We start from the raw sequence: 19,738 nt of genomic DNA on the forward strand, positions 1-19,738 counted from the left end.
TAAAAAGTGACTTGAGAACCTAAAGACACTTATCAAGCAAACTGAAGGCTGGACCTTCCTAGTTTTTTATGAGCTTTTCCGTTTAATCATTTACAGTTGCTTTGCTTGCATCTAATTTGGCAGCATTTTTTTTTTTAAGTAGCTCACTTTTATTCTTTCCAATGCAGGCAACCTGCTTTGCATACAAACAACTCTCTTGCATTAATATTTCATTTATCTGATAGGGTTATTAACTTAAGCATAGCTGGCATAAACAGGTTTGGTAACAGCTACTCCTCAGGAAGTGTACAGCTGAACAGATGGGAGCAGAATTGCTTTGTCATAATAGTAGCCAGCTAGGCTGGGTAGGTTTTACAGATAAATGAACAGTGGCTTGCAAACTGGCAAATTGGGTAAGCTAGATGGTTTCAGAGAGCTGTACTGTAATATTACTAATAGAATTTCAGCCTATGTTTTCATTTCACATTCTGACATGTTGCCATTTTGCTCATGCTGGAGTGTATCCTGGCACACCTTTCTCCATGCTTAGACAATCCTAGGAATTCATACCAACACATGTGTCCTGATGGGACCTGAGGGATGGGAAGGCATCAACTAGGTGGAGGACAGAAAGGGCACAGAAGAGATCAGCCTGGAGAAAGCAGAAGGGGTCCCACCATGCAGGGCCTTAGAGAAAGAGTTTGTATTTAATTCTAAGGGCATTGGGAAGCCATTGGAGTATTTTGATTAGCGGAATGAGTGTCAAGGTGGCAAGAATTAGGAGGCTGTTACCCAGGCAAGAGATCACAATGGCTTGGACCGCTAAGAATGGTGAGAACTGAGGATTTAGGGAGATTAAGGAAGAGAAGGAGGCTTCTGTCCCTACAGTTCTTCTTCCTGCTGCCAGCAGTGGGGTGTCCTGACATTGTTAGGGCTCTGGAGGTAACTGTTGATATCAAACTTGCAGTCTGGGTCCAGTGAGCACCAGTTCCCTATTTGGCCACAGTCCAGGCCAGATTTGGGGCTCAGGTTGGGGCACCATCAGCCCTGGGAAACCCTTGGGCAGGCAGCTTAGTGGGTCAGGCAAACAAGGATGAGAAATATGACCTTGCCTGGGGCTTCTCCTCAAATTTCATGCTTCTCTCCTCTCATTTGCTGGTTGCCCTCATAGATCTGACCTCTAGAGGGATGGAGTGTCTCAGTCTTTGTCCACACACACCTCCTCGTGATCTCTCATTCATTCTCATCAATTCCAACACTGAAGGCTCCCGAAATTATATCTCCAGACTCCCCTATCCAAATTGTTTAGTCAACATCTTAAATGTACCTCATAGAAACAGAAATGATATTTCCATCTCCCCCGCCATTGCCACCCTCTCCTCCCATAGTCATTTCCCTTTCACAAAATGACACTTCTGTACAAGCAGAAACCTTGGCATCTCTTCACCCCTCTCTTTCATTCACTCTCTGCACAAGTCCTTTCGGCTCCAGCTTGAAAATAAATTGTGAAAGTGACCGCTTCTACTGCGGCCCCCGTGCCTGCGATCCAGCCCACCTGTGCCTCTCACCTGGATTATTGCCATAGTCTCTTCTCTACCCTTCTGCTCCACTATCCCCTACAATCTTATATTCAACACAGCCAGAGGGATCCTTAAAAAAAGATGTTAATATATCAAAAGTTATTTTTCAATAGGCAACATTTGTATATGGTAAGAATTCCAAATAGTCTAAAAGAATAAACCGAGTCTCCTTTCCACTCCTGTGACCCCTTCCCCACTCCATCTGCTGCCTTCTCTCCTCAGAGGTGACTCTGGATCCCAGCTTCTTCTGTAGACTTGTAGAGACATTGTGTGCATGACTCTATTCATTCTGTGAATGATTTGTTTAAAATGTAAATGATACTATGTCCCTTCCTTGGTAAAAACCTTTTGCTGGTTCCCCAGCAAAGTGAGACTAAAATCCAAATTCCATCCCAAGGCTATAGGACCCTGCTTGTGGCACCTGGGCACTCTACACTTCCACAGCTCTCCTCCACTCTCACTCTGCTCCAGCCATACTGGCCCCCCTTGTTTTCCTTCCACTTTCAGGATTTGTGCCCTGGCTGTTCCCTCATCTTAGCACACTCTTCCAGCCTATGTGGAGTTGCAGGCTGCCTAAAGGTCACTTTCCTGACTTCTCACGGTCACCATCCCACCCTTCTGTGCATTTTCTCTATAACACTTATCACAAACTGCAATGATTTATTTTCTCCAGTGGACCTGGTCTGTTTGGTCACCGCGGTATACTCGTTGCCCAGCACAGAACTGGAAATGGTACTAATAATGATTTTAAGAGGAGAAAAACTACCATTTAGGTCGTTACTGTGCCAAATACCGATCCTAATACTTTATTAACTCATATGATCCTCATAACCATTTTAGGGTTAGCTATTACCCACATCTAAGAAACAAGGAAATTGAAGTAGGAAATCTTACACAACTACTAGTAAGTGAATACGCAGTCCTTTAATCATTGAGTGAATGAGCGTATCAATGAATGGCCCCGAGAGGCGAGTGGCAAGGAGATGCAGAGGGAGGCAGGCGGAGCCTAGGGCCCGGGGGCCAATAGGCACGCAGCTGTGACTGGCGGCGTCTCCTGGGGCCTCTGGCTCCGCCCAGGCCGCGCGGCGGCCGCTGGGAGTTGTGGTCCCCTGCCCACCTAGCCACGTCACTGCCTTCAAACCCGAAGTCCTCTCCTTAGGCCTTGTACGACCCGTATTCCCGAACCTCTAGGTAGGTTCCCTGGCCCCTAGGCCTATTATTCCTCCTTTTCCTTACATGTCTTGATGTAGGCTCCCGGCTCCGCAGGTCTGGGTCTCAGGGCACGGTCTCCCCTGCAACCCCCCAGCCCACTTGGTATCACCCTCTACGTTCATCTCCTCCGGTCACCCTTCGGTCTGGTGTTTCCAGCCGCGCCCCCCTGAAGTGGTTTCCCTCACGTCTTCTCAGTTCCTCCCCTCCGTGCTCGAGCGGCCCCTAGTATCTTCCAATTGCCGTATTCCCCGCCCCACACACCCTTTTCCCGTGGCTCCCCCAGCCCTATTTTGGTACACCCCGGCCACGCCCCCTTGCGGACGCTGTTGGTACGCGCCGCACTCCCCTGCTCGCCGCAGTGGTTTGGCCACGGCGACCCTCTCCGGCGGTGCGTCCCCCGCGCTTGGTACAGCCCAGCCTGTCTCCCCCGAAGCCGCGCGCCCGCGCCTCTCAGTCGGTGGAACCCCCAGCTCGCTCGGCCCGCGCCAGCCATGGTCCGTCCGCGCCGTGCCCCGCACCGCTCCGGCGCTGGGGGCCCCCTCGGGGGTCGCGGCCGCCCCCTGCGGCACCTCACGGTGCGCGCCGCCCGCTCGCGCTCTTGGCCGGCCAGCCCCCGGGGCCCGCAGCCGCCGCGGATCCGGGCTCGCTCGGCCCCTCCCATGGTGAGCCCCCCGCCCTTTTTCCAGAGCTTTCCACGGCCCCGCCCCCGCCGGCCCCTTTCCCGGCCTGGCGTCTTTGTCCGCGGCCTCCCCCCTCGGTTTCTCCGGTGACCCGAAGGGTGGTCCCGCCTGGGGCCGGCTTCCCCGTGAACCCCCCTGGGTGGTACGCGCCGGGCTCTCCCCTTTGTTTCGCATTCGGGATGGGGTGGCGGGGGTGGGGTACGGGGGCGGGAAGGGCTCAAATTACTGCTGACTCCGCGACCCGATTTAAACGCGGGGTGGGGGGCGGGCGGGCGGCCGGCGTGCGTTGTTGTTTTTCCAATTGGAAAGTTGCTCGCTTTCCGGGCAGGAAATCTGGAAATGGGGGAGGGGGCTGGGGGGACGGCGGCGAGAGGGCCCCGCGTCTCGCACTGGCGCGCCCAGGTGTTGCCCCCGGGGGCGTTCTCCCCGGGCCTGCACGCGTCTGTACGGCGCCCGTGGCGTGTGCGCCCAGGGTTTATTTGCACGCTCGCCCAGATGTTGGATGCCCCTACTGATGGCAGTAGGCCAAGTGAGTCCAGATCTTAAACATAAACATCCAGCTTTGCAGGTACGCGAAGTTACACATGCTTCCGAGACCTGAAAGATGCACATACTTGTCAAAAATCTTAAGGTTTTTCTGGAGCTGTAAATCTACATATCCCGACGTTTCACGCACAGCCAAGCCGTGACACGCTTGCCCAGATGCGCGTTTTACCCTAACCTGGCGCTCAAGCTTCCTTCTTAAATATCCTGCCCCAACACTGTGCGTGGCGGGGAGCTGTGGCAGCTCCACACTAGCCTTAAACAGGTTTTCTCGGATCTTATATTCAGGTACCCGGACTCGGAACACCTCCCTAAACTTAAACATCATCCACTCCATTGCCTTCTCCGTTCCTTAGGGTTCATGTCTGCTTGTTCAGAAGCGCCTCCTGGGTCCTTAAACGTACATCTTAAAGCTTTCATTCTTCTTCCAGGTACTAAATAGGCTTCCTATGCAGTGAGCAACAGAACAGGTGTGGGAGGCATTTTACACCTGCCCAGATGTGAGATTTCCTTTAGGATTGCACGTAGGTCTAGACCTTAAACATGGTCCTCCACCTTGACACGCATCTTGCTTTTGGGGAGACCTGAGCTTAAGCATCGCTGGTTTTTACACCCAGGTTAAAACGTGGTCAACCTGGTTTCCAGACACAAGCAGAGTTTGAACAGGTGTCCCTGGTGCTCACATTAACTGGGCCCTAAAGTGAGTTCACCTGGATCCCAAAGTCTCTTCCAGGTGTGTGATTTAACTGAGTTTTCTCAAACGTTATGGGCTCTGGCTGTGGTACCTACACACCCAGGGCTACAACAGTTTCTCCGTCTCAGACGCTCTAACCATGTTCTTACACCAGGATGCTCTCTGCTTTTCTCCCTGATCTCTTATGGTTGCCTGAATCCCAGAACCTCCTGCCCAGGTGGAGAGTATGCTTGCTCAGGTTTTTTTTTTTTTTTTTTTTGCTTTTTAAGCCCCTACAAAATACAGTTTTTCCCGCCTATTGTTATTTTGGGGCAGAAAACACCTGTGTGCTTTATAGGAAATTTGGAAAATACTGATCAGTAATGAAATGAAAAGTAACAACCATTTTTTTTTCTGCTGCCTGGAGGCACCTACTAGGGAGGTTTTCACGGGTTTCCTGCTGTCAGGCTGTTTCAAAGCCTTCCCTTGTTTGCTTTGAGATGTTTTGGGTTTTAAAAAAAGATAACTGGAGAGTGCCTTGTGAGTAAATTGTGTAGCTTTCCTTGGCTTTATTGCTGGAACTTCTGGTGTTTGGCAGATGCTCTCAAGACGTTGTGTTTGAGAGACCCTTCCAGGTGTTGTCAGACTCCCTGTTGTAAATGTGTCCCCACGTCCCTGGAGAGTTCTGTGTGTGCTTCTGGTTCCTTCCTGCCTCCCCATGGTCAGCCTGATGTGGCTGCAGCCTGGGCTGCGCTAGGGGAGGCGGGCAACTGGCTGGGGAGGTTGGCGGGAGCCAGAGAGGAGAGTCTGGATTTTCTCTCTCCTTTTTTTCTTTTCTTTTAAAATTAATTAAATAAATTATTTATTTTTACGGCTGCATCGGGTCTTAGTCGCAGCACGCGGGATCTTTTGTTGCGGTGCGTGGGCTTCTCTAGTTGTGGTGCACGGGCTCCAGAGCGCATGGGCTCTGTAGTTTGAGGCACGCGTGCGCAGCAGTTGTGGCACGCGGGTTTAGTTGCCCCGCAGCATGTGGGATCTTAGTTCGCCAACCAGGGATCGAACCCACGTCCCCTGCATTGGAAGGCGGATTCTTTACCACGGGACCACCAGGAGAGTCCCTGGATTTTCTCTTGAGGGCCTGGGGGAGCTTTGGAAGGGTTTTGAGCTTGGATGGGATGGGGCAAACCAGTGTGCCAGACAAACAGACAAACCCAGGCTGGCTTGTGCGTCGTGGGGGAGCTTCAGGGAGGCTCTGGACCCCCAGAGAGCTGCTTCTGAGTTGTCTCACCAGAGGAATAAAAAATTGATCAGCCCGGGAGGATGAGTGGGGAGCATCTCCTGAGGAAGGTGGAGGGGGGTGGCCCGCTAGGATGAGAGCACAGCTGGAGCAAAGGCTGGAGGGGGAAGCAACTGGTGGCTTTCAGGGACCCTGCATGGGCCAGTGTTGAGGTGACAAGTAGCCTTGGGGCGGGGAAGGGTCCTGGAGTGGCAGCAGGAAAAGGACACGGGGGGTCAGCCACTCAGGGTCTCGACCCTGGGAGAAAGGGGTTGGAGATGGCCCTGGGGGTTTCGCAGCTGGGGATCAGGGTCTCAACGTTGGGATGTCCCTTCTGGGGTATGTGGGGGACAGCTCCCCTAGCGGGCCCCTCAGCCTCAGTTTCCCTACCCCCTCTGCCACAGCAAGGTGCTCGGGTCTTCGGGGCCCTGGGTCCCATCGGGCCCTCCTCGCCCGGGCTCGCCCTCGGGGGCCTGGCCGTGGGTGAGCACCGGCTCAGCAACAAGCTGCTGGCCTGGAGCGGCGTCCTCGAGTGGCAGGAGGTGAGCGTCCGCGTCAGGTCCCCTTGTGAGTCTGGGGGGGGTGGCTGGGGGCTGGCCCCGGGGTCCCTTCTGCCCCTGCAGGTGGGGGGCAGGCCTGGGCACCCGGGCTGTGTCCGGTGACCCCTCCGCTCCCACCACAGAAGCGCAGGCCTTACTCGGACTCCACGGCGAAGCTGAAGCGGGCCCTCCCCTGCCAGGCCTACGTGAACCAGGGCGAGAACCTGTGAGTGGTGGGCGGGGGGCGGGCGGGCGGGCGGCAGGGCCGCTCCCCTGACCCTCTTCTTCCCGCAGGGAGACCGACCAGTGGCCGCAGAAGCTGATCATGCAGCTGATCCCGCAGCAGCTGCTGGTGAGGCCCCACCCTCTGCTGCCCGCCCTGGCCCCAGAGCACCCGCCTGGCCCTGACCCAGCTGTCCCCTTGTCGCCCCCAGACCACCCTGGGCCCCCTGTTCCGCAACTCCCAGCTGGCGCAGTTCCACTTCACCAACAGAGACTGCGACTCTCTCAAGGGGCTCTGCCGCGTCATGGGCAACGGCTTCGTGAGTGGGGCGGGGGCGCTGGGGGCGGGCGGGCAGGGACAGGGCGAGAAGGGCCCCTCGGCAGCACCGTGGTAGCCTCTCCTGGGGGCATCCCTGTCCCCGGAGAGCAGAGGAACCCAGCCCGCCTCCAGCCTGGCCAAGCTGGGGCCGCCCCCGGGCGCGGGAGCGAAGGGAGGGGCCTGGGCCAGCCCTCCTGGGACCCGGGAGCTTGTTGGGGCCATAGCATATGGCAGGGACTTGGCATTTCGGGGTGGCCAGGGGGAAAGAGGGAGCCAGCAGTGGAGATGGTCTGCTGGGACTCAGTTTCCTCATCTGCGGTCCTGGGGCCACTGGGAGGAGTGAGTACAGCACTCGAGGCGGTGATTGGAGGGCGTTGGGAGTGCTCAGTAAATGCGAGCTGTTGGGGTAGTTAGAGTTGGGGGTTCAGACCCAGGACGCGGTGGGCGTGGTCCCTGCCAGCCTCTCAGGTCTGGGCCACAGCACCCACGTGTCTGGGCCCAGGCTTCAGCCGCTGCCCCCACCCCCCAGGGCTCCGGCTGTGGGACGGCAGGTGCTGGGAAAGGGTTGGGTTGAGGTGGGAGTAGGTCGTCTGCCTGGAGGACTCAGCTCTGGGGTCCGCTCCCTTTCCTGGTCCCCTTTGGGACAGACCACCCTCCAGCTCCTGACTGCTGCCTCTGGGGGGCGCTGTGTGCCGCCGTTCGATGTCTGGGCGGATCCCCTTTTCTTCTGGGTTGTGACTGGTGTGGGGTCTCTTGCCTGCCTGGTCACCCCTTCGTTCAGTACCGTTTGCTTAGAGCCTGGGGCCCCCAGGCTGCAGGGGAGGTGGACGTCAGCACGCGCCCTCCACGGCCTGTCCGGTTACGCTCCGGGTCCGACTAGTAGCTCTGGGAGGGCCGACCGCACATGGGTCCAGGAAGGCCAGGGGTGGGGGTCCCTGAGCCAGCGGACCCCGGGGCTGAGAACGCGCATGCCCTTCTAAGACACCCCGGGTGGGGACGTCTGTGAGGCTCAGGTTCTCCCTCAGTCCCACCAAGGAGGCAGTAGCAGCTTGTGTAATGAGCGTTTATGTGGCACTTACTCTGTGCGCCGTTGTTGTGCCGTTTTACATGTGGGGAAACTGAGGTCCAGAGGTGACCTGCCTTAGGTCACACAGCTAGGAGGTAGCGGAGCCAGGTTTACTCCCAGGCAGTCTGGGCCTGCGTTTGTGCTCTTAACCCCCGGGCCTGGTGGCCTCCGTCAGCAGGGTCCAGCAGCAGACTCCACAGGACAGGGCTGATCTTGGGGCACGTGGGCGGCAGGTGGAGCCCTCTCAGGACCTCACCCGCCACATGGGGCCCCAGCCCTGACCCCAGAGTCACGGTGGGGGGGACACCGAGGTGCTGGCTACACGCCACTCATTTAGGGTCCTGGTGTTAACCTTGGGGGTTTCTGCCCCGTGATGATCGTCTTGGTCGCTCCCTCCCCACCCCCGCCACAGGCAGGCTGCATGCTCTTCCCCCACATCTCCCCCTGCGAGGTGCGCGTGCTCATGCTCCTGTACTCGTCCAAGAAGAAGATCTTCATGGGCCTCATCCCCTACGATCAGAGCGGCTTTGTCAATGCCATCCGGCAGGTCATCACCACCCGCAAACAGGTGTGCCCTTGGGCCCGGCCTCCCCACGTGTCTGAGGCTTTGAAGGGCCAGGGGGTTGAGGGGTCTGACAGGGTGGCTCCCGGCAGGAGGGGTGCCCGTGGGGAGCAGGGAGGCGCACTCGTGGCAGGAGGGTGACCTCAAATCCTGGCTCACACCTTACCGGCTGTTCAGTGTCCCCTTCACCCAAAAGTGTCCCAGTTTGTGTGGCAAGTTATACAGCTGCCCAGTTCTTAGAGGCAGACGCTGTGAGCCATGTCCCCCAGGCTGAGGGTGGGGGCTCGGCCCAGGGCATGGGGGGGCGCTGTGAGAGGCAGGGCCGCTCTGGGGAATCCTCTGGGCCTGTGGGCAGACTGGAGGCCGGAAGCCAGGCCGGAGGCCGGGCCGGGCCGGGCCCTGGGGGCAGCAGGTAGATAAGCTTGGGACTGACGGACTGGGGGCGTGGAGGGGTCTGGGCAGCGTTCTCTGGGGGACTCCTGGGGCACCAGCCCACCTGTCTCCTCCCCCAGGCAGTGGGACCTGGTGGCGTCGCGGGCCCTGTTCAGATGGTCAACAACAAGTTCCTGGCGTGGAGTGGAGTCATGGAGTGGCAGGAGGTGAGCCCTGGGCGGGCCTGGGTGACCTCAGGACCAGGGCATCCTCCCACTCTTGATGGCTCCCCTTTTCTTCCCCCCCCAAAGCCGAGGCCTGAGCCTAACAGTCGGTCTAAGAGGTGGCTGCCATCGCATATCTACGTGAACCAAGGGGAGATCCTGTGAGTGTCGGGCAGGGGGCGGGGGCGGCATCTTGGTGAGGCCTGGCCTCCTGACCCTCGTCCCCGCATCCCTGCAGGAGGACCGAGCAGTGGCCGCGGAAGCTGTACATGCAGCTCATCCCGCAGCAGCTGCTGGTGAGTGGGGAAGGGGGCACTCTGCTTGCCTCGACCTTGGGGCCCTGGGGGAGGCTGCCTGTCCAGCAAGTGGAGGTGGGCAGGGCGGTGGGGCGGGGCCTGCCGGCTTGTGGGCGCGAGGGGGCGGGGCCCTGGCGCCTGGCCCAGCCACCTCGCGGCCTGCCCGCAGACCACCCTGGTTCCGCTCTTCCGGAACTCCCGCCTGGTGCAGTTCCACTTCACCAAGGACCTGGAGACGCTGAAGAGCCTGTGCCGGATTATGGACAACGGCTTTGTGAGTGGGCTGGCGGGGCCCAGGGCCGGGCTGATGGTGGGACAGACAGAGCCAGAGCTGCTCAGTGTTTAAAAACTGAAATGAGATTAAGAGCGGACGATTCCCCAAAACTGGCCGGGCGTGATGGTAGCCATGGGGAAGGCGCGTTTGCTCTGTGCCTGGACACTGGCTCCCCTGGGGCTCTGGGCGGTCCTGACCCCATTTTACAGATGGGGAAACTGAGGCTCGGAGGCTGTGCCGGCAAGTGCTGGGCGGGAACTTGGACCAAGTCTGGTTCGGGCCCCCGGGGCTGTCCCCAGCTGCTCTGTCTGGGTTTACTCAGCTGAGGAGGCTGACATCACCCCGTGCGCCGACTCTGTGCTCCCAGGTTCTTACCTGCCACCTTCCTCTTGCTCCCTTCCCCGGGGACAGGGTGGAAAACCTGAGGCTCCCAAAGGCCCTCACCAGGCAGGGCATCTGTCTGCCTCCAGCCCGAGCGAACTCTGAAAGCCCCCGGTGCTCATCTGCTGGTGGGCCTCGGCCAGTTCTCCCCTCTCTGCGGGCCTCGGTCTCTCCATCTGTGAAGTGAGGAGGTCGGGCCTCGTGCTTCTGAAGCCGCAGCTGTCTGTGCCCGCTTTGTGGGTGTTTGCTGTACCGGGTCGTAGCTGTCCTCGAATTAGCTTAATGTTTCTCTTTAAAAAGTCAGCCGAAGTCATCATAGCTGTGCCATTGTGCATTTGAGGGGCTGGTTGTGTATTTTTTTGCGTTAAAGAAGAGTTTAAAAGCAGGATTCCCTCAGGGAAACTAAGGCCTCGAGGACCGCAGCCAGTACTCCCTCGGCGCACTTGGGCTCCCCTCATGCTGTCGACTCGGGGGTGCTGTGAGGGACTTCCTCCTCGATGCCTGTCACCCTTGTCCCCACTGTCCCCTGCAGTGGCACACAGGCCCGAGGGCAGGCATAACCCCTTTGGCTCTGAGGGCCTGTGAGTCCTTCAGCTCTCAGCCTGGGTTTGCTCACCTGTAAGACGGGGACGGTGACCCCTGGGCCCTGGAGAGGGAGGATCCTGTGAAAGGCGTCGGAGCGCTTGGTGCCTGTCGGCGCTGTGGTCACTGTGACGCTGAGCCACGTCCCAAGCTGCAGTGACGGCGGCATTGCCGTGGGTCAGCGCCGCCCAGCCTCCCCGCCCTCGGCTGCCCCCGGGGGTCTCAGAGTGGACAGAGCCCTAGTGCCTGGCCTCCTGGGTTCCCCGTCGTGGCCCTCGTGCGTGGTCGTGGTCATGGCCGTGGCTGGTCCTGTGGGCGTCCCGGGTACTGGCTGGCAGGTGTGGGGGCCACAGTCTCGCTGGAGCTCGTCGAGCAGCCTCCTGGGCTCGTCTGTAGAGCCCCGCTGGTCCTTGCGCCGGCGTCTCTGGTGTCCTGTGGGAGTGGTGACAGGGCTGAGGACGGCGGCTGGGAAGGCCCGGCATGCTCCGCGGTGCCCGTCTGCTAGGGTGCCGACCCGTGCGGTTTGCGCCCGTGTCTCCATGGGGAGGAGCATCTGCGCCGAGGGCCTGCCCGTGACACCGCGCTCTGCGCCGCCAGGCCGGCTGCGTGCACTTTTCCTACAAGGCCTCATGCGAGATCCGCGTGCTCATGCTCCTGTACTCCTCTGAGAAGAAGATCTTCATCGGCCTCATCCCCCACGACCAGAGCAACTTCGTCAACGGCATCCGGCGCGTCATCGCCAACCAGCAGCAGGTCCTGCAGCGGAACCTGGAGCAGGAGCAGCAGCAGCGCGGGGTGAGCGCTGCGGCCAGGGCCTCCCCGGTCCCCACCCCACCCCACCCCACCCCTGGCTGACTCCTCCCTGGCTTCCTCCCGCACAGATGGGGGGGTAGGGGCCACTCCGCTGGGCTGGGCCTCTCCAGGAGCCACAGACGAGGCCCCCGCCAAGACTGGTGAGTGGCAGCTGGGCCGAGGACAGGATGGACCCTGGGAATTGCCTGGGGTTCGGGAAGTAGTGTGACCCTGGCCTTGAGAAGACCAGAGCAGAGAGAGAGGCACGCTCATCCCCTGTGGTCCCAGGCCTCCTGGGAAACTCCAGCCCTGCCCCCCACCAGGCGGCGACAGGAGCAGGGGTTTCCCGTCGGGCAGGGAGGGCAGGGAGAGGCTCTTCTCGTGCCGGGGCCCTGGAGCCTCACCTGTCCAGTCCCTCCCACTGTGCCCCCTGCCCCCAGGTCAGATGCTTCTGAGCAGAGGCCCGTGGGGACTGCAACTGCCCAGTGAGATGGAGGACAGCGTCCTGAGATATCTCCAAGGACAGTCCCCACCCTTGTACGTTTCCCCAATAAAACCTTTTAAAAGCCCTTTGGCCACTGCGCTCTGTCCAGACACCCTGGCTCAGGAGAGGCCAGGCCCCTCCCAACAGCAGCTGTCCTCAGACCCGAGTGCCATCCCCAGGGGCTGATGACTGGGCCCACCCCCGAGTGTGGACACGGCTGAGGCCTGGGAGTGTGCATTTCTACCATTCACAGGAGAGGGGTCACCTCTGAGATCACTGTCACCTGAGCCAGGAGGGGACGCTGCAGTTCACGGAGCTGCCAGGTGCTTGCTGGGCCGTGTCTTCCAGGGTCTTTCCACAGCTGGCTGGCTGCTCCTGGGCTCCAGCCCCCGACTCCCGGCCTTGCCAGGCTGCCCCCTCCTTGCCCTGTGGGTTCCACAAGCCTCACTTAGCTGGAAGCAAACACAAGGCAGTGCCAGGCTGGTTCCAGTCCTCTGGCACTGGTGGCGTGCCGCAGGCCTGGCCGGGCTCTCGGGCGCCCCTCGCTGCTGCAGGTCCAGGCCATAGCCCCGGGGTTCAAGTCCAGCGTGCACAGCACCGCATTTCTCACGGAATCTGAGCTCCAACTCTTGGCCTCGGGTCACGTCTTGCTAAAACTCTGGGCTTGCTCTGCAGCTGGCAGCTGCGTGCAGCGAACTCCACTCGGGCCCTGCCAGCCAGGATGCCCTGGCGCCCATCTGGAGCGCCAGCAGCCGCAGCCTGGAGAAGCCGAAACCCCGGTCCGCGCGAGGCAGTTGTCCCCAAGGTGGGCTGAGCGTTTACTTTGAGGCAAAGTTGCCAGCAATTCCTTCCTGGGAGACCGGGCCGGTGGGTCTGTGCTCCCAGCCCAGCTGGGAGCAAAATGCTGGTCAAACATGAAGAAAAACAGCATTTATTGTGGGGTGGGGAGCAGGCGGGGGTGGGCGTCAGCTCAGCCCTCCGAGAACTGGCGGTACAGCCGCTCGAGCTGCGGCGCCACGTGGAGCCGGAACGGGATCTCCAGGACGGTGGCGAAGCCTTCGGCCAGCGTGGGGGCCTCAAGCTGCTTCCTGGCGGCAGAGGGTGGGGGGTGGAGGTGAGGCCCAACGTACAGGCTCTACCTGGCGTCCTTCCCCGCCCGCAGCACCTACCTGTAGCCGTAAATGACGACATCGGTCACGGGGACGTGAGAGGAGTCCGTCATGTCCCGGAACTGTGGGGGGCAGAGGTCAGGCTGGCCAGGCCGGGGCGGTGGGGGGCGGGGGGTGTTGGGGGGCTGGGAAGGTGGAGGCCGGCTCACCCGGTTGTTGTGGCGTGCCTGCTCCAGGGTGGTGCTGAAGAGGAAGCAGCGGCAAGGGACGCCTGCGTCTCGGGCACACTTGATGTACCTGTGGGGGCCGGGGAAGTGGGGGGCTGGCAAAGGGCCCGGGGCCCACCCTACAGAGGCCGCCCCTGGGACCCCGGTACCTGGCCCGGCTCTGGACGTCCGGGTTCGTGTTGTCAATCACGACCCGTTTCCTTTGCTTCAGAGCCGCCTCGCACATGGTCACGCAGCGCTGCCACGAGCCCAGAGTGTCCTGGGGGACCCAGAAAGAGTAGGTCTCGGATGGGGGCCAGGAGACCCAGGGGGACAGAGAACCAGAGAGGAAGACCGAGAGATACAGGGTTAGGGATCCAGGATAGGGGGGAAAGGCAGGGGGGGTGGGCAGGGACCTGGAGAGAGGACCTGGGGGCAGTGGGCAGAGCCGGAAAGAGGAGGACAGATGCCGGGGGAGCAGAGACCTAGAGGACGGCTCTCCAGGGTGGGGGTGGGGTGGAGGGGAGGGACTCAAGACAGACGGAGGGGCTGTGGATGATGGCCTACCCTGTTCACGTGGACGTATCCGGCCGACACGAGATGCTCCTGGAGGAAGGTGGACTTCCCAGCTGTAAAGAGCGCAGCATTAGTGGGGGCCTGAGAAGTCAGAGCAGAGCTGGGGCTTCTGGGGGGCAGGAGTCTCACCCCCAGGAAATCCCACGGCGACAACCACCTCGGGGTCGGAGCTTAAGAGGGAGCTGGACTCAGGGAGGCAGAGAGGCCCAGAGCGGGAGACGGTCCTCTGGGAGGGGCAGACATGATGAGCGAGACGCCCTTCCCACCCCTGCATGCCCCCCACTCTGCCCCCAGCCCGCCCCTCGGGCCTCACCGGGTCAAAGGCTGGGAGCTCGAAGCGGGCCGTGGGCCATTTCAGAAAGAACTCCTCTGGCGTGGCGAAGGGCAGGCCCAGGTTGAGGGCAAACTGGGGGCAAAGGCACATGTCAGACGGGTAGTGGCTGGGCCCGGGGGTGGGGGCAGGGACAGGGTAGAGCGGGCCTCACCAGGCGGTCAGCGCAAGAGAAGTCTTTCTTCTTGCGCCCAGGGGCCCAGTTGGCTGGGCGTCCAGCTGCATCTGGAACACATGGAGGATACCAACCCGCCTCCACCTTGGGGACAGGGGTCCCCAGCCCACCTGCATCAGCCCTGCGGACCCACACCCTTCCCCACCCCCAGGCCCTTACCTCCCACAAAGACGCTGTCCCCGATGGAGATGGGCACGCCCTCGTTGGCCTGGGGAGGGACAGGTGATAGACGACAGGCAGTAAGGAACCTATTCACACATCTGTCCCAAGAGCACTAACGGGTCCTGACGGGATGCTCAGCTTGGTCTGTGCCCCACAAGAGGCCTATCTCTAACCTCTCATGCTCCACACCCAATCCATCAGCGAATCCTGTCGGCCCCGCCCTCCGGCCACTTCTCACCCCCTTTGCCCGCACCACCAACTCGATCCTGGCCACCAGCACGTCTCTAGAATATTCAGTCACTCCTTCCGGGTCTCCCGGCTTCTACTTTCGCCCGTCTGTTCCCCAAACGGCCGCCAGAGGGCGCAAGTTCCCACTTACCGCGGCTCTGGACGCTCTCCTCCCAATCCTCCCGGTGGCCACCTCGCTGTGGCCCACGAAGCCTGAGAGCCTGACCCCTGCTCTCTGACCTCATACCCCTCACTTCTCCCCCCCCCCACTCAGGTACAGCCACACGGGCCTCCTCACTGCCCATGAACACACCAGGCTCGGTCCCACCTCAGGACCCTTGCACTTGGCGTTACCCCTACCTGGACCACTCTTCCCTCAGATACACACATGGCTCCCTCCCTCAGCAGCTTTATATCTTTACTCAAGGGCACCTCAGAGAGGATTTCGCTGAGCTCCGTAGGTAAAGCAACACCCTGCCCTATCCTCACTCTGCTATTTTACACATCTGTCAATGCATTTATAGTCCGCACCCTCCCTAATCTGGCAGCAGGCAGGTTTGTCTTTTTTTTTTTTTTTTTTGCGGTACGCGGGCCTCTCACTGTTGTGGCCTCTCCCGTGGCGGAGCACAGGCTCCGGACGCACAGGCTCAGCGGCCATGGCTCACGGGCCCAGCGGCTCCGTGGCATGTGGGATCTTCCCGGACCAGGGCACGAACCCGCGTCCCCTGCATCGGCAGACGGACTCTCAACCACTGTGCCACCAGGGAAGCCCAGGTTTGTCTTTTTTGTTCACTAATATTTTCAGCTCAAGAAGCTGTTGAACTTCAGAACAAACGCACACCCAAATGAATGAATGGATCCATGAGTGACTTCTCTCTCCACCACTGTTTTTCACAGTTTGTGAGCACCGGCCTCACATATCAACACTAGGACATGATAGCAAAGAAACTGAGAAGGCCAGGCCAGGGAAGGGGATGAGAGGAAGGTCATGCACCAGAGACCCAGAGCGGGGAGGCAGGGCAGAGAGCAAGGGGCGCAGAGGGAGAAGGAGAGCCACCGGGAGTCCAAAGCTCACCTGCCCCTGCAGGTGGTCCCACATGCCGATCACCGGCTTCCGGTACAAGCCTGCGTGCGTGGCCACCAGGACCTGTGGGTGGGGCAGAGGTTAGACACCATTCTTGGCTCCTCCTCCAGCACCCAGAGTCCTTCAGGGGCACATAGGTCCCAAGGATGCTACCCCGACCCTCACCAATCCAGGGAGAGCGCCCGGTGCCCTGGAACTTGCCACTTACAATGGGTCTGTCAGCATAACCCCACCCGAGGCCCACACCCCACTCACCCAGGGTCTCTGTTCCCCCCACCTCTCCAACTGGCTCACCATGTCATACCTTCTCCCCGGGTCTCTGTTCCCTCCTCTGTCCCATCTCACTGTCTCTGTTCCCCTCTTTCTGGGTCCCTGTGCCCGCCCCCTTCACCTACCAGGTTCCCCACCCCCACCCCCCGCCCCCGTCTCAGAGTCTCTGTCTCTCCACATAGCCCTTCAGCCTCCCTTACAGCCATACCTGAAAGGGGACCCCAAGCTTCTCCACCACAGCCTCCACCTTGGCCTTGAACTCCTCCGCTGGCAGCTTCCCGCGCCCAATGCCCATCTGGTTGGTGAAGACCACCAGCTGGGAAGCAGACGGGTGTCAGCCGGCGCCCTCCTCATCAGGCCCGGACCTGCCCTGTGAACCCGCCACCGCGCGCAGCGCGCGCGCGCACACACACCTTGTAACCCTCGGCGACCAGTTCCCTGAGCTTCTGTGGAATCTCTCGGTACAAGATCCTAGGGCGGGCGTGGAAGAGCAACGTGATGTGGGGCCCGGAGTGCACCTCACCCACCCCCTCCTCCTGTCTCTTATCACCTCCAGTCACTGGGGCCAGTGGGAAAGACCTTCCCAGAACGTGTGGTGATGAGGGTCCCATCCAGATCAAAACCGGCCACCTGGCGATACCCAGAAAAGAGGAAGAACGGCACTGTTACACCTCTGATCCCCCTCACAGGCTGGTTCACATCAACTCTGCACGCTGGGGACTATTACCACGCACCCCTTACAGATGGAGAAACTGAGTCACAGCGGGCCTACACATCTTATGTAAGGACAAGGCACAGCAAAGATGCATCTCGGACACTGAGTTCAGAGAGTGAAATCTTCACTCTACTACCTCCTATTCCTCCAGAGCCCCTCAGTATTCGAATCTTTAAAATGGGTGGGCTTCCCTGGTGACGCAGTGGTTGGGAGTCCGCCTGCCGATGCAGGGGACGCGGGTTCGTGCCCCGGTCCGGGAGGATCCCACATGCCGCGGAGAGGCTGGGCTCGTGGGCCATGGCCGCTGGGCCTGTGCGTCCGGAGCCTGTGCTCCGCAGCGGGAGAGGCCACAGCAGTGAGAGGCCCGCGTACGCAAAAAAAAAAAACAAAACAGTACTTAAAATGGGTTTCATATCCGACCCAGCCTCTTCCCCTGGCTTCTTTCACCTCGGAGGGCTAATAGCCATGAAAATTCAAACAGGAGCTAAGTTTTGTTTGGGTGTTAACTGCATATAAGGGGCTGTGCTCCCTCAGTCCTCAGCTTGGGCCTCACCTTGCCCCGGGGCTTCACGCCAGGTGCCGTGAACACTAGCAGCTTCTGGAAGCTCTCCCAGCCAGGGGATGACTTCCTTATCCGCTTTTTCTGCTGTTCATCCTCCTCCTCCTCCTCCTGCTCCTCCTCCGGGGCCACAGGAGGGGTGCCTGGTGGAGTGTCTGGCTGCGATTCTGGCGTGTGAGCCTCTTCCCAGCGCAGGGTCAACGGGTGGAGGCCATTGACCAAATATAGCGTGTCCCCCACCCCCAGAGAACCCTCCAACCCTGTTCTCAGCTCCTGAGTCCCGGCAGTTGAGGGGTTAATTCCCAGCTGTAGAGAGAGAGGGAGGACTGGAACTGGCTCCACCCCCAGCGGCAACCTCCTCCAATCAAATAACCCGGAAAAGGACTCGCCTTTCTCCACCAGCCAATCAGACACTTAAGTCCCGCCTCCTCACCTTGTACCCCCAATCAGGGCTCTGGGAAGGTTATAAGCGTCCAGTCTTACCCAATTTAAATGGGGATGGATGTTTATTTACCCCATTGAAACAGGCACACCTGTTCCCCTCCCAGAATCAGATTTTCCCAATTGGGCCTGTTCCCCGCTGGGTGGCGATTCTCCACACACCCCACCCCCACTCCACCCCCAGGCCCCTTGCTAACGAACTGGTACCTGTTTCACTGCCACCGTCCGAGTCTCAGGGTCAGCGACCAGCTCCACTGAGGATTGAGGGGGTGGAGTCAGGATTTGAATCCTTGTGTGACTGCTTCCCTCCTTACTGGGGAGCATGGCCAGCTTCAGACCACAGTATGGGGCTACAGCACCCATCCGGCAGGAGGAAGCAGTTTATTTCTAAGCAGAATTGGCTCACTCCTTGACATGCAGTACCCTGATAAAGGCCTTAACAATTGCCTGTGTCACTGGTCCTCGCCTAGGTGCAGGGCAGGTATTTTTCCGTATAGAATTGGCTTCTCCTTGACAACGCAGACTTTGGCAAGATGCAGGTTCTGGGCTTGGCCCTCTACCACCCATCTCTGCTTAGCAATATGCACTTTTCTCCATAGGATAGGCTCTCTCCTTGACAAGGGTCGTGGCCTGATTCAAGCCTTCCCGGTGGCCTGTATCCTCTGCCCAGTGACAAAGTGTCTCGGGATTGACTCCATCCGCTCCCGCCCAAGGTGTCTGGCTAGTTCCAGGTCAGGCACAACCTTTTTCTTCCTGTGCTCCCCACATGCCACCTACCAACTTCAGGACTGGTTGCACCACGCAATTCCTGGACTACCTTTCCCATTGACTGTGTTCCCGCTCCTGAAGCGGACCACACCCCCTCCAGCTCAGGCTCCTCCCTGCCCACCTTGGTTTCTGGAGCACTTCCGGTCGGTAACCTGCGTCAAGGGTCCCCGGCCCAGCATCAGGGCTTGCCCACCCAAGGGCAGGAAGATGGGAGGCGCTCCCCCAGAGGGGCTCTCCAGCCACAGGCGGCCCTGGGCCTCCACCTTGGCCATCCTGGGAGCCGGCCTAAAGGGAAGTAGGTAAATAGGTTTGAGTGGCAGCCGTCAGTTGCTAAAGGAAGTCCCGCCTCCTCTCGCCCTCTACACCAGGAATTCCCTTCATCAGCTAAAAACTCCGGAAATCCCACCCACTCGCCGGCCTGGGGCTCGCGCCGTTTCCCAGGCGACGACGCCCCACTCTTTCCCTCCGGGACCCCGGACTCCAACTTCCCACGGCAAAGGCCGAGAAACTCTCGCGCACTCGCCTTGGCCCCACGCTCACCCTTGCCCGCCGCTTGGCTCACTCGCCCCTTCCGACCAGGGAGGGCCCGCCGGAGGCGCTCTGCTCGCAAGTCGGCCGGCTGCTGCCTCTGTTTCTCCGCGGACGGAAATGACTCGTCCTACCAAAGTGGGCGGGGCATTGGCTCCGCCTTCCATAAGCCCCGCCCCTTCCCAGACACAGTGCCCCTAAGGTCCCTCCGCTGTTCAGACCTTCATCTCTCCTGATGCAGTATGAGACGCAGGCCAGTAGGGGGGGTAGATTCCCTGTTCACACATTTTTTCCTCTTTCCACGTTGAACTCTAATTTTCATTCTCTTTGCCGGAGACAGTTATAGCGGGAGGAAATTCTCGTTACGATTATTGTCAGTCGAAGAAACCCAGCCCCGACAGCAACCCTACCCTGGATGCTGTTTTCTTATCTACAGTGTGGGGATAATCGTTTCCACTTTGTGGGGTTACTAGGAAGATTAAATGAGTTAGTACATGTAAATAACTTATAAAAGTGTCTAGGTGATAGTT

The 19,738-nt window shown here is 59.6% G+C and overlaps 2 protein-coding genes across 9 annotated transcripts; one reads left to right on the plus strand and one right to left on the minus strand.

Annotated features, from left to right (window-relative positions):
* Positions 1 to 3,146: 3,146 nt before the first annotated feature.
* On the plus strand, positions 3,147 to 12,141 carry PTOV1 (PTOV1 extended AT-hook containing adaptor protein). 7 transcript variants are annotated; one of them, XM_079724451.1, is made up of 13 exons: positions 3,147 to 3,433; positions 6,348 to 6,485; positions 6,626 to 6,708; positions 6,777 to 6,834; positions 6,917 to 7,024; positions 8,502 to 8,657; positions 9,164 to 9,250; positions 9,335 to 9,408; positions 9,486 to 9,543; positions 9,713 to 9,817; positions 11,378 to 11,575; positions 11,662 to 11,733; positions 12,013 to 12,141. In XM_079724451.1, exons 1-12 carry the CDS (start codon positions 3,263 to 3,265, stop codon positions 11,671 to 11,673), a joined length of 1,248 nt encoding a protein of 415 aa, XP_079580577.1. In that variant the 5' UTR covers positions 3,147 to 3,262; the 3' UTR covers positions 11,674 to 11,733; positions 12,013 to 12,141. The 7 variants fall into 7 exon arrangements, with proteins under 7 accessions (XP_079580577.1, XP_079580578.1, XP_079580579.1 ...); XM_079724452.1 differs by having other exon boundaries at positions 9,755 to 9,817; XM_079724453.1 differs by having other exon boundaries at positions 9,755 to 9,817; positions 11,405 to 11,575.
* An 830-nt stretch (positions 12,142 to 12,971) lies between these two features.
* Positions 12,972 to 18,952, minus strand: PNKP (polynucleotide kinase 3'-phosphatase; the record flags this gene model as incomplete). 2 transcript variants are annotated; one of them, XM_079723219.1, is made up of 16 exons in its annotated part: positions 12,972 to 13,144; positions 13,226 to 13,287; positions 13,375 to 13,462; positions 13,542 to 13,651; positions 13,939 to 14,000; positions 14,077 to 14,173; positions 14,261 to 14,353; positions 14,433 to 14,503; positions 14,613 to 14,661; positions 15,919 to 15,990; positions 16,406 to 16,513; positions 16,611 to 16,668; positions 16,748 to 16,827; positions 17,466 to 17,777; positions 18,120 to 18,166; positions 18,802 to 18,952. In XM_079723219.1, 16 exons carry the CDS (start codon positions 18,950 to 18,952, stop codon positions 13,027 to 13,029), a joined length of 1,578 nt encoding a protein of 525 aa, XP_079579345.1. In that variant the 3' UTR covers positions 12,972 to 13,026. The 2 variants fall into 2 exon arrangements, with proteins under 2 accessions (XP_079579345.1, XP_079579344.1); XM_079723218.1 differs by having other exon boundaries at positions 18,120 to 18,210; positions 18,798 to 18,952.
* Positions 18,953 to 19,738: the final 786 nt, after the last annotated feature.

The sequence above is a fragment of the Hyperoodon ampullatus genome, assembly GCF_949752795.1.
Source record: "Hyperoodon ampullatus genome assembly, chromosome: 18".
NCBI classification, from domain to species: Eukaryota; Metazoa; Chordata; class Mammalia; order Artiodactyla; family Ziphiidae; genus Hyperoodon; species Hyperoodon ampullatus.

Excerpts from the sequence above, each read along its gene's own strand:
- PTOV1 (XM_079724448.1), top strand. The coding sequence starts at position 3,263 with ATGGTCCGTCCGCGCCGTGCCCCGCACCGCTCCGGCGCTGGGGGCCCC. Across the intron at positions 6,709-6,776 it reads GTGAACCAGGGCGAGAACCT|GGAGACCGACCAGTGGCCGC; the intron begins GTGAGTGGTGGG and ends TTCTTCCCGCAG. Across the intron at positions 6,835-6,916 it reads TGATCCCGCAGCAGCTGCTG|ACCACCCTGGGCCCCCTGTT; the intron begins GTGAGGCCCCAC and ends TGTCGCCCCCAG.